This window comes from Eptatretus burgeri, chromosome 4 (assembly GCF_056783735.1).
Source record: "Eptatretus burgeri isolate ZD-2024b chromosome 4, Ebu_testis_v1, whole genome shotgun sequence".
Lineage (NCBI taxonomy): Eukaryota > Metazoa > Chordata > Myxini > Myxiniformes > Myxinidae > Eptatretus > Eptatretus burgeri.
The window spans coordinates 56924576-56937720 of record NC_140964.1 but is presented as its reverse complement, the minus strand read 5'-3'; the positions used below and the strand labels follow the sequence as shown (position 1 = coordinate 56937720).

At 41.9% G+C, this 13145-nt stretch overlaps 1 protein-coding gene across 23 annotated transcripts in view; it reads left to right on the top strand.

Annotated features, from left to right (window-relative positions):
* Window positions 1-13145, top strand: part of PHKB (phosphorylase kinase regulatory subunit beta) — a 129386-nt gene that overhangs the window by 90069 nt on the left and 26172 nt on the right. For 18 of the 23 annotated variants that reach the window (XR_015057425.1, XR_015057429.1, XR_015057427.1 and 15 more), the window contains 9 exons: window positions 1977-2070; window positions 2981-3064; window positions 3287-3391; window positions 3555-3637; window positions 8078-8168; window positions 9625-9686; window positions 9907-10072; window positions 10195-10279; window positions 11297-11354. Coding sequence is in view for 17 of the 23 variants with exons in the window: in XM_085878141.1 (XP_085734267.1) it covers window positions 1977-2070; window positions 2981-3064; window positions 3287-3391; window positions 3555-3637; window positions 8078-8168; window positions 9625-9686; window positions 9907-10072; window positions 10195-10279; window positions 11297-11354 (828 nt within the window). In the remaining 6 variants the exon portion in view is untranslated. The remainder of the gene's footprint in view (window positions 1-1976; window positions 2071-2980; window positions 3065-3286; window positions 3392-3554; window positions 3638-8077; window positions 8169-9624; window positions 9687-9906; window positions 10073-10194; window positions 10280-11296; window positions 11355-13145) is intronic. The other 5 variants (XR_015057426.1, XR_015057430.1, XM_085878139.1 and 2 more) reach the window with 1 other exon arrangement.

Genomic DNA, 13145 nt, shown 5'->3' with positions numbered 1-13145 from the left:
ACACCATATTCAGCATATTCTCAGGACTGCCAACATAACAGTACGCCATCGCTCGACACACAAGCTCAAATCTATTCTTCACATACATATAGACAGAAGACCTCCGAACCACCACCCAGGCATTTACCGCATCCCTTGTGGATGCGGTAACGTTTACATTGGGGAACCTGGTAGGACTTTCACTAACAGACAAAAGAACATCAAGCACATAGCAGACAAGGTGAATGGGAAAAATCTGCTATAGTCAATCATGCACAGAATAATAATCATCACATATTATAGTCAGCCAGCAAATTTCTCACATCCATTAGTCACTGGCACAAAAGGAGAATCAGAGAAGCTATGGATCGTATGGTCCACATCATATGGTCCCCCAAGAAAATGAGATACCCATGAGCAACATCTGGCTCTCCCTCATTAACAAGCTGACACCGACAATCAGTCATTGATACACCGAGGACAATGAACCATGGTGAGCAAAACCACACCAGCCAATCAGAAACATGCAATGAACAGCCAATCAGCATCCCACAATAACCAGTCAATGGGGGGGGGGGGGGGTGGAGCTCTTATAAACGCTGCATCCATTCGTTCCAGTTACTTCCTCCTGTGTATGGATGGAACGTGCTGCTCGAAACATTGAGGCCTACTTTTTCTTCTCTTATTTTGCTTTGGAGTTATTTTTAAAGTGTAAAGAATACAAATACTGTTGGACCTCACTATTCACGGATTCGCTATTCGTGGACCCCGCTATTCGCGGATGCGCTATTCGTGGACCCCGCATATTAGCGGTTGATAAAATGCGACCTGCCTCGACATTCGCGACCCTGTGCTTTGTGCATTCGCGGTTTTTCTTGCTTTTACGTCGCGTATTCACGGGGGGGGGGGGGGGGTTCGCCTTTTCGCGTATTTTTCCGTGCCTATTCATGGATTTTGTGTTTTTTTTTTCATGGGATTTTTGATATATATTTTTCCTCATGAATCATGAACTCTCGGGAATCTATCCCCTCCTTTTTCCATTGAAACAGTGCCCCACTATTCGCTATTTGCGGCATTTTCCAGGAACGCATCCCCTGTGAATAGCGGGGTCTGACAGCTCTATTAGGAGCTAATACATGGTGCAAACCATAAACCTTTTCCTTTATTCATATGTCTTTGTTTCATTGGAATATCTTTTTGGAGAAAATGAAAAAGAGGCATTGCTTTCAACGCACCCTTTGTATAAGCAGCTGTCACAATTAGAAAATGATGACGATCTGTTTAGAAACTTATGACACAAAAACGTGCGACTTTGAGATGTGTTTGATCAAATGGTCTGTGATGGAAAATGAAAGTTGGCAAAAGTTTCTCCCCATGCCTTTCTCCCCACATTGTTAACAAAGTGTGGGTTACAGCACAGCATTTCAAATGATTGAGAATCTGAATATATTTCGTTTTGATGGAGGTTGTTTTGAACACAAGCTGTTTGAGCTTTTCTCCAAAAACAGGTAAAAAATATTCGTGAGAGTAGACTTGGCATACTTTGTTTTCCAAAAATATACATTACATTAATTGAAAAACTTTCAATAGCAAATTGAGTAAGACAAGTTAAACAAACAAACATGATCACTTGAAAGTTAATTATATAAGGGAAGAGTGTGATTAGAGAGTAATTAAGGGAGAGATGTGAAGAGGGAAGGGTGGGAGGGGGGGGGTTGTTTTTGATTGAGATGGAGGAAAATAAATTTTTTTAATTCCAAAATTGAAATGTTTTGTCTCGTCAAATTATTTGACCCGATTGCTTTCTGTTTGGAAAATAGAAACATTTTTACCCATAGCATTATGACAGTCCGTTGTATCGAGTGTTACAATCAGTACACCGAGATTTCCTGGGCAAAATGAATTTAAGGGTTCAGCCATTGAGATTTTGGAAATCGATACAAGGATGGAGGGAAATGGTCATTATAGATGGTGGAAATAATGTGGTTGTTTTCCAGACTGCAGTCTTTCTTGAACACCTATGGCATCTCCACGCAGACCCCACTTCAGTTGGAGCCCATCCAAATATGGCCTCAGCATGAGCTTGTAAAGGTTGGTCAAGGTCATCATCATCAATTTTTAGTGTCTTAGCTTTATTGGATATTATGGGATGGCTTTGTGGTAGTGTACTCAAAGTTATCTAGTCTGAAAAATATCACCAGCTTGGAGTGAGACCCTATTCTGCCGGGAATTCAATCCAGACAGAGTGTTGTGTCATATTATTTTTTAGAGAAGTTAAGCCATTTATCTCCTCTGTCAGCTCTTGCTTCTGGATGTTTAAGATTCCATTGTTTTTTTTGTTTTGTTTTTAAAGTAGGCTGTTGTGAAGGTATTTTTGTAAATTTTAAGGTAAGATTGTAATCACTAATTTCAGCACAAAACTAGAAGGGCACTCAATCGAGTGCATACCTCCGCCAGGCTGAACAGTTTAGGTTTTGTATCCCACTGATAGGCTGCATCTGGATCCGGACCTGAATCAAAATCTAATCGGCTTATTCTTGTCACCTAACCAACTCCTCCACTTAGTTTTGTCATAACTCGTCCACAACTTTTTGAAATATCATTCTATACATCATTTTTTGCCCCCATCTCTCAATGGTGAAGAATCGCCTCAAAAAAAATTCTCATATCTGGATCCAGATTCGGATTCAGATCTTCACCAAAATCGAATCATTTGGTCCTTGTCACAAACCAAACCTGTCCACCAAACTTCGTCTGAATCTGTCCATAACTTTTTGAGATATCCTGGTCACAGCCAAACAAACAAACTGACGGAGGCAAAAACATAACCTCCATCCACCTTTGGTGGAGGAGGTAACTATGATGCTATTCATAATAGGAGACATTAAAAAAAAACATTTGGCAGGAGTGCAAACAACGATATTGTGATGAACAAACTTCGTGCAGTGGTTGGACAAAAGTTCCCCTCATCTTTCTGTGCATTTCATTTTCTATTTTCTAGGCTTACAAGTATCTGGGCGTCAATGAAAAACTGAAGCTCTCTGGACGACCTGACCGTCCCATTGGTTGCATTGGTACATCAAAGGTAAAAAAATATATATATAATGAATAAACCTGGTTTGCCCAAACTGTTTTATTTTACTCCAGCACATTGTATTACTGTTCATTATGGAACTTCATTTCCTGTGCAGGTTTACTTAATATTCTTCATCACCTGCTCCTCTTTCTTTTTTTTATCCCCTTTAACTTTGATGATGTTATTCTTGATGAATTGTTTAGTATATCTTTGTCCCTGTCTTTGTCCTAGATATATCGAATTATGGGTAAAACCGTTGTTTCCTACCCACTACTTTTCGACCTCAGTGACTTCTATATGTCCCAGGATGTCATGCTGCTAATAGATGACATAAAGGTATGGCCTACCACATTTAGCCTTCCGTTTGGCCCATACCTTGTTGCTCTCCCCAAGGCAAAGCTGATCAAAAAAGAACTTTAAATGGCAGAGCTGGCACTGAAAAGAAAACACAATAAACTGTTCAAGATGCATTAAAATTTGTTTCCTTTAACCCTTGCAGAATGCTTTGAAGTTTATCAAGCAGAATTGGAAGATGCGTGGCCGACCTATCTTCATTGTGCTCATTCGAGAAGACAACATCCGGTAAAATTTTGTCTTTTACCTTCTCTTTCTCTTAGATGGGTTATCACTTTGTATCCTGGACAAATTCCACACTCTTGCAATTAAAATTCTCTCTCTCTCTGTCTCTCTCTCTCTGTCTCTCTCTCTCTCTCTCTCTGTCTCTCTCTCTCTCTCTGTCTCTCTCTCTCTCTCTGTCTCTCTCTCTCTCTCTCTCTCTCTCTCTCTCTCTCTCTCTCTCTCTCTCTCTCTCTCTCTCTCTCTCTCTCTCTGTATACATACACACACATTGCCAAAGTGGGAATAAGCAATTGGTTCACACTTCACTCTGTCTCTTCGTCAGTCTATTTCTATGTTCAAAGCACTACTTGATTTCACTGAGTTTCATATTTCGAACACTATAGAACATGAATTGGAATACAAACCTACAGTTTAGCAGCACTTTGGCTCTGAATTTGGCAAATTGTACAAAATCATGACCTGAGTGCGCAAGTACACGTGCAGTAAAGCAATTGCATCCGTCTGTCAGTCAAACAAAATGGAAAATCATTTCAAAGAGGAAACTTACCATATTTAGGGACATAATGGACACAAACAACAGGCACAAAGAAATAATTTAGCATGTTAAGTAAGGTGGTGTAAAAGACTGTGCAGCAACGGCAGTAAACTTCTGATTCAATGTTTTTTTGTTTGTTTTTTCCTTCAGCCTTTAGAACTTATTTTGTTTTAATTGATTTTTATATTTGAACACGGTAGAGCACAAATCATCGTATTTGCACTTCCAAAAACCTTAATTGTAGCAGCACTTCGGCAAATTTTTACGCTGTCTCAACCAATCAAATTTGCTGCACGCTCTTCGGCCAAGATAGAGATTCAGTGGTGTCGCTTAGCGATGCAATGCCAGTACTTTGGCTGGAACTGTTTGATCGACCTTCATCCAAAAGATCTGTTTGTTAAGTGCATCTTTTTCTCAAAAATCATTCCAAAATCATCAGTTTCTCTGAGAATAGTTGATAGAAGGTTCACATTTGGACTGTTCCATTTGGTCCATCCGTCCTGTACGGTTGCCATCACGCCTGTTATTCAAAGTTCCTGAACAACGCCAATGTAGCTCCTGCTCAGAAACGCAAAGCAAGAGTTGAAATGACCCTTTCCATGTCCTTTTTTCCCCAAGCCTGTATGGGGTAAGGTGTTCTATGAACTCTTGAGTTACCTCCACCACCAGAGGTGGGTGGAGGTTATGTTTTCACCCCTGCTTGTCTCTCTGGTCTGTCTGTTTGGCTCTGAGCAGGATATCTCAAAACATTATGGACGGATTTAGACGAAACTTGGTGGACACGTTGTGGATGTGACAACAATGAATTGGTTAGGTTTTGGTGAAGATCCGGATTCGGATACAGATACTATTATTTTTTAAGTGATTCTTCAGTATTGAGAGATACAGTATGGCCAAGAACGATATTGTTGCGGAACCAGGGTCGGGAGTGAGAAGACCACGAGGGGTGAGCTACCTCGGGTTCTCACCTGACTCTCTGGAATTGCAGGCCGTCGCACACAAATAACTTCATGACGCGGCAGGTCACTAATAACTTAACCACGTGACTTAGGGTCCTCCATCTGATACCGTTTACCTCAAGGTCTTGTGATCTAATTACCGGGGGACATGCCCTCGGTACACACTTGCTCGAACCGGATCACCTTACCAGATCAGATGCAGCTGAGCATAACTGCCAAGAATGTACCAGCTAGGAAACAGATCGTTGGGGGATAACATCCCAGCTAGACTAGAGTGCAAACCATACTGGACCAATGGAGGAAAAGACAAAAACGAGCTGGAAACATTTCTATATAAAGCATTTACTTACAATGGCGAGGAAAAGTATGTGGCACAGTGAATTGGGTTTATTCGTATTCACAGCAGGGATAGCAAGGAATTTGTGGGGTGCAGCAAAAGGCAAGCAATCTTACAAAAGCAGACACAGAGCAGACCAATCCCGTTAAAACTTCTACAATCTTAACTTGAACTAGGACAGGCGCCATCTCACACACACACACACACACACACACACACACACACACACACACACACACACACACACACACACACACACACACACACACACACACACACACACACACACACACACACACACATATATATACACACACACACACACGCGCGCGGAAGATTAGATGTAGCCCAGAGAGAAGGATAGCAGATGAGGATAAACGGCCTCCAATACCTGGCATGGTCTGCGGACCAACGCAACCCCAGTACCCTGAAGGAGAGGGAGGAGGGAGGAATACTGGTGGTGTCTGAGGTATAGGAGTGGGAGGTGTGGTGTAGTGTAATGTGGGGGGGGGGGGCGGTGCAGTATCATGCCAGAGAAAAATGACATTGTGAGTCAGTAATGATGTTCATTGTGCGTCCAGAGAAGATGGGATAGAGAGGTCGATCGAGAGAGAGAGGGGAGAGAAGATGCGTGAGGCGAAAGATCCTTTAATCTAGCCGTGTATAGGTCTTTGTGGAGCGTGTACCTCCGTGGGACGTTCTGCCTGAGCATTCCCACCTCAAGATGTGCCGCGTTATCTCTGGCTTCGTCACTTTGCCGAGGCTCGTGGTAACATGCGCTCCGCACTGGTCCGTCTGGCTACATGGGGGTGGTGGACCGTTACAGCATGGCAAGGAGTCTCGGCAGTCACCCTGGATCAGGCTCTCAAGAGGAAGCACGTCCTGGCAATCGAACACCAAGAGCGGGATAGCGAATGAAGAGCCAGCGAAGGGGAGATAACGAAGAGCAGGCAATGAAGAGAAGCCAATGAAGAGCTGAGAGGAGCAGAGAAGAAGAAGCAAACAGCTCCGTGCTCTGCCTTTTATAAGCCCCAGGTGAAGGGTGGGGCGATGACCTGCAAGCAAAGTGCTGTGACCCGAATCCTTCTCCTCTATGTGGCCACAGTGGCCCAAGCCACATCCTGCCAGGCTCCAGGGCCAGAAACTCTCTCAGTCGCCCATCCATTTCGACACGGTTCAGACCTCCTGACTTAACATAGGGTATGCTCCTTGAGCCGGCACCCTGGCCCTGAGCGTGCTCCGAGTGCAGTCTGAATGTCGAATAGCAACGGACTTTCCCCGCCACCCAGGGGCCACCTCTCATGAGCCTAAATGCACACCCGGGCCCCATACCAAACTCCCGGATCGCCCTTCCCGCTACCCCTCCCCGCCGCCCCTGTCTTGCCTTGGTCTGGCAACTGGACTAGGGTCTTATCACTTCCGCATGCTCACCCGGGACATCCCCGGCAAGATGCGGTCAAGTTATTCACGTCTGTTGCTCGGCCCCGCATCGTGCGGTCCTGAGGGCAGTCCGAGTCGTGCAGCACCCTATAGAGAGTGGCGAATTGTAGCGATGCAGAGGTACGAGGAGGTGTGGGAATATTTTTCCTGTGTGCGGGAGGTGTTTGTGGTCAAAGTGGTTAGGTTTAGTGAGCGAGTTGTGAAGTAAGGTAAGATGCCGGTTGGAAATTGGCACGCAGATTTGAATGAAATACTGGTGCGCGATACCCATGCGTTATAGTGTGTAGTGGCTTGTGGTGGTTCCAAGCCACCGGAGGCATCGTGGTGTGCTTATCATTCAATCGCATATTGCATGGCGTGTGTGCTTGCTTGTTTTGTACCATGGCTAAAAAGAAAGGGTTGGAGTAGAAATCAGAATATGAGATAGAGATATAGTTAATAGACCTAATTATTTGACCCACGCAGTGCACTTCATCCCGTTAACCCATTAGACATGATGGGGGAGGTCTAACTACACGAAGACTCACAAAATAACTGCCTGGGGATCACTGCACATTGGGTGCCATTTCCTTCGAGGCGTGCAGTTTTGGTTATGGGCGGATTTGGATGAAACATGGTGGACAGGTTGGGTTTGTGACAATGCCTAATTGATTTGATTTTGGTGAAGATCTGGATCTGGTTTAAATCTGCATTAATATTGGAATAATTGTAATATTTTATAAACTTAAACCTTAACTTCAGTCATTTCATATTTCTGTTAATTTTCCAAGCATTAGAATAAAAAGATTCACATAAAAAAGTTGCTCCCCCCCCCCCCACCACAACCCTCAAAATTGATGCAACCATCAGTCATGTGCCTGATACACTCAGAACCTTCTCTTCCTTTCTTGTCTTACTCTCTACTGTACCCATTGCACCATTGTTATTTCTCTCCCTGTTCATTCATTCGTTCATTCAGTTCTTCTCTGCCCTCTATTCTTTTTTTCATCGTCTTCCTCAATACATTCATACGTCATCTCCTTTTCCTTGGATGTAACATCAGATTGTAACTGTCTGTTTGAGCTTTAATCCAGTATTATATGCACATGAGTCTCTCTATGGGCAGGATCATGTTGGCGTTCTTGGTGATGATTTAATGACATGACAGCCCCAAACAATTTTTGTCTAACCAGGGGCAGTCGCTTTAACCCCATGCTGGATATGTTGGCGTTGTTCAAAAAGGGTGTTGTGGGAGACGTGAAGGTTCGAGTTGACCGACTACAGGTCAGCCTTTTTGTCTGTCACAGTTATTTTTTTTATTATTGTTATTATTAATTTTTATGTATTTATTTATTTATTTATTTATTTATTCATACCTCTTTTCTCGAACTCTTACCCATACAAGCTAATTTTTACCTTGATTCTGCCAGTTTCACCGGTAATGTCTTTAAAACAACGAAATTGCCTTTGTTCAAGCATCACAATCTCAGCATCTTTTCATTGTTGTTTCTTTGTTCAGTTCACATGTTTCATGCGAGAGGGGATGGAAGTAAAGTATTGTGATGCAAAGAAGAAAACGTCATGAAATTATGGAGTGAAAGAGTTGGAGTGGGATTCAAACGGAACAGATGATGAAGAAGATAAAACATAAACATATAGTGGTCCATGAAATAGTGATCGATTTCTTTTGTCGAGGCTGGGAAGCAAAGTTTCTAACTGCAATATACTTACCGTATCATTTATCAAGAGCATCTTGTGGCGAAAACAAACAAACAAACAAACAACTGTTCACTTCATTTTTGGACAATATTACGATGTGGTGTGTTTTGTCAAACAATGGCCTTATTGGTTCTAATTTCACTTAAGTGACGGGTAATGCGGCCTTGTGCAGGATGCTGCATCTCCCTATCCTGCGAGAATTTTCCTCGACTTCCTCGATAAAAGTTTTTAAAAGTCCATAAAAACCCCCATAAAACTGAAGACATCATTTCTCTCAAACAGGCACCAATGTAGAATGACTTTAGGATGGGGATGGTTAAAGGAAATCAAATTGAGAAAGGGAAGAGATGTGACGATGAAATGAAAAAGGGAAAGGACGTTTAAAAAAAAAATATATATATTTTTTTTTATTAACGTCACAGAGGATGGAGGAGTCGAGCCCAAAACCAAGACCCCCACCCCCCCTTCTCCAGGTCAAAAAGCAAAGATATGGGGAAAAGTTGATCTAATGATATCTAGACTTGATTCGTGACTTAAAATGTCTCAAGTTGATAGAAGTGGAGACCTCACTCCTGGGGGAAGTTGTTCTGTCGAGAGGCAGTGTGGGGGAAGAAGGACGGGCCATGGTGATTGGTACGGAGAGAAGGGAGAGTAATTCAGAAAGGATGATGAGCAGAAGCAAGATGGGTGTGATGAATGGAGTGAAGAGAAGGAGAGACAGAAACAGAGTATGGCATAGCACTAACTGTGATAGTAGTGAGAGAAGAGGCATGGGGAAGAGTTTGGGAAGAAATGGAAAGTAGGGAAGGGGTGGCAAAATGTCCATCATTTTGCATATATGGTGTCATGAATGTGCAGAAAACACTTACAGTAGGTGTTAAGACGTCATCAAGTCTGGAATTTCATGGTGCTGTCTTGTCCTACAGGTGTGCTCGGCAATTTACTTGATGCTAGTCATGTTATGTGCTACCATATAATAGTCCTGCTTTATGCATTTTGCTACTTCTTATTTCTGCTGCAGACTATGGTGTCTGGGGCTGTGGTTGAGCAGCTGGATTTTCTGCGGATTTCAGATGATGAACCGTAAGGGGCTGGCATGGGAGGGATGACTTCTCTTTCACTCTGAATAAATTTGTTTGATTTTTCTCCTTTCTCCTTGTAATTCTCTTCCTTCATTTTAGCATTCTGCTTCATCTCTTAAACCATTCCCAAAACAGTCTGCTAACTCTTTCTCTTACTCTCTTTACTTTGGAGCGAATTTGAGCATCCCTCCTCACCCCTTTTCCATCTCCTGTGCTGACAGTGTGCCTCAGTTCCACAGCTTTGGGGAGCTGGAGGCACCGAAGGGATTACGCATGAGACGTCAAGCCAGCACGCCGGCCGCCTCCGACGGGGAGATGCACGAGTCGAGCATTGTACTGGAGGAGTGGGAGCATCGTTCTTCCTTGGAAATACTGCGACAACTCAGGGTGAGGTTGAAGTTCATCTGTCCTGAGAATTATTGAAATCGAATGAGCTGTCTCAATAATCTCCCTTTTTAACAAATGTTCACACTTCTCTATGTGAGATCGATGCACCGCTCTTGTTTCAGCAGGATGAAATCTGCATATGTAACCAAGCCCTTCTCCTGGGAATATTGTTGAAGAAGGAAGGTGGAAGTTACATCACTGGAGAAGGTAATTCTTTCTTCCCTCTCTGCAACTATTCCAACCTTTCTTCACTTCCCTGTGTTGTCGTTCAGGACAAAGCTTTCGGGTAAGAACTTTTTACATGCCTGTTATGAAAAGAGTTTGAGCCAAAGAAAAATCACAACGAGCTGTTAGTTTTTGTCCAGCAATTCATTTCGCCAATTCCTATTTGATTTACCTGTAGTTTCTGTTGATGGGGAATCCTTTAAATTTATTCACGTTCTGAATGGAAAATGACTTGTTTTTTTTTTTCTTACTCTCTTAATTTTTCGACTTTTGTGATCTCTTTATGCATATTTTTGAAGAAGAAATAGAAATAAAAATTGAATTTTTCATATTTCCATAATCTCTACTCATTCAACTCATTTATTACCTCCGCCACCGAAGGTGAAGAGGTTATGTTTTCACCCCTTTCTGTCTGTTTGTTTGTTTGTTTGTGTGCAGGATATCTCAAAAAGTTGTGGACGTATCTGGAACTGATAATTTTTTTTAAGTGAGTCTTCACCATTGAGAGATTGTGCTCATCATCCAATATAGAGCACAATATCTCAAAAAGTTGTGGACGGATTCAGCCGAAACTTGGTGGACAGGTTAGGTGTGTCGCAAGGACGAATTGATTCAATTTTGGTGAAGATCCAAATCGGGATCTGGATACAAAAATTATTTAATTTTTAATATGATTCTTCACCATTGAGAGACAGGGCCAAAAACGATATAGTACGATATAGCATGATATTTCAAAAATGTATTGGGCCCGATATGTTCTCGTGGATCAGGCGTTACGTGGTGGAGGTATGTGCTCTACCGAGTGTCCTTCTAGTTTCCTTTTCTTTCACTGGAATTCCTGACTGCAAATTTGTTGCTGCATTATTTTGAGCCTGCACTTGTGGGGTACGAGGGGATGAGGAGGGAAGCTGAAAATCTTCTGATATGGCAACTCACTCACTTGTAGAGGTGTAATTGCCAATGGTATCCCATCTAGCAGTCTTGTTGTTTGTGCACTAGGAACGGTGGAAAGTTCTCTTCAAAGGATCTACCGAGTTGCTGGAAGCAGGAAGCAATGGTTAGTACCTGCTACAAATGATCCTAAATGACTTCACATGATCCAAAACTATATTATGTTGTACAAGACTAACCAATTGCCATATGTGATCTGGCCATGACAGTCAAGTTTAAATTAACGTGCCGAAGTAGAAACCAACAAAGTGTAATGAAAGCCAATTTGAGGAAATGAAGTATGTGTTTGTTTTTTTTTAACATTTTTTAATCAGAAGATGAGAAGCTGCCTTTATTTTTTTTTTTTATATATGCATGGTCTTGGCTCATAGAAGAGCAAGGACACAAAACAGAGCAGGACACAACATGACAAAGGGAACAGTAGGAGAAAGGGGAGATGGCAGAGCGGAGGGAGAAGGTACTGTAGAATGTAGATGAAGACGGACAAACAAGGGATGCAGGTAACGATAAGGGGTAGGGGAGAATGCAAGCAAAGGATAAGATGGATACATAAGCAAAATTTTCAGAGGGATGGGGATGGTTTAATGGGTGTAGAAAAGATCATGGCTTTAGATAGGGGATGACCTGAGATGGTGGTGAACAGCCTTCTTGAAGACCCGGAGGGACGAAGACTGAGATCGAAGACAGTGTGGAAGGCGGTTTCACAGGTGGGAAAAGAGAGGAATAAATGAGTGGAGAAGTTATAAAATAACATCGTGGATTCCTTTATATAAAAAAACTCCTTTATGAACAGTGGATAACTCCTTTATAAAATGACTTGTAACATAACATCATTTTTCCATGTTTGGCTCTGCCATCCTGCAACCTGGAACTCAGATCCTCAGGCTGTTATCAATTTTATAAAAAAATAAAACGGTTACTTAAGTGATATTTTATTTGATTTTTATCAAGGCAGAGGTGAGTGAACACTATGACTATTGAACTGACACAATTTTATTGAATGCTTCCATGATGAAAATGTAATGGGTATCCAACTTGATAGGTTTTACAATTGCTGGTACAAAATGCAATACATCTGTATTTGTATTTGCATGTGTATGTATGTATGTGTACATATATATATATATATATATATATATATATATATATATATATATATATATATATATATATATATATATACACTACCAGTCAGAAATTTTAGAACACCCCCATTTTTCCAGTTTTTACTGAAATTTAAGCAGGTTAATGCTTCAATGGACTCTGAAATTAAAGCATAGAACAAATAAACAATTGCAGATAAAAAATTAATCATGGAATCGTTTTGTTGAACAAAATTTAATCTAAATTTTTGACTCGTCAAAGTAGCCACCTTTTGCAGATATAACAGCCGAACATACTCGTGGCATTCTTTCCACAATGGAAATCAAATATTGTTCGGAAAGTTCTTCCCAACACTGTTGCAGAAGTTCCCACAAATGTGTTGCACTTGTAGGTTGCTTTGCTTTCACCCTTCTGTCCAGTTCATCCCAAACCAGCTCGATGGGGTATAAGTCTGGAGACTGTGCTGGCCATTCCATGATTTGAAGCCTACCGTCTTGTTCTTTTCTTCGTAGGTAGTTCTGCCATAGCCTGGAGGAATGTTTTGGGTCGTTATCTTGCTGTAGGATGAACCCCTGACCAACTAGGCGTAGACCAGAGGGTATTGCATGGACCGGATCAAAATAGCTCCACCACGTGCAGGTCTCCAAGCCACGGCACGGACCAACAAACAAGCGAAACGTCCAGTAGTGTGAGGAGAAATGAAATGAAATTTATTTGGCCCCAAAAGATGGAAAAGTGCACGGTCAAACAAAGCTCACCCAACTCACAATCTTTGAGAATATATATATATATA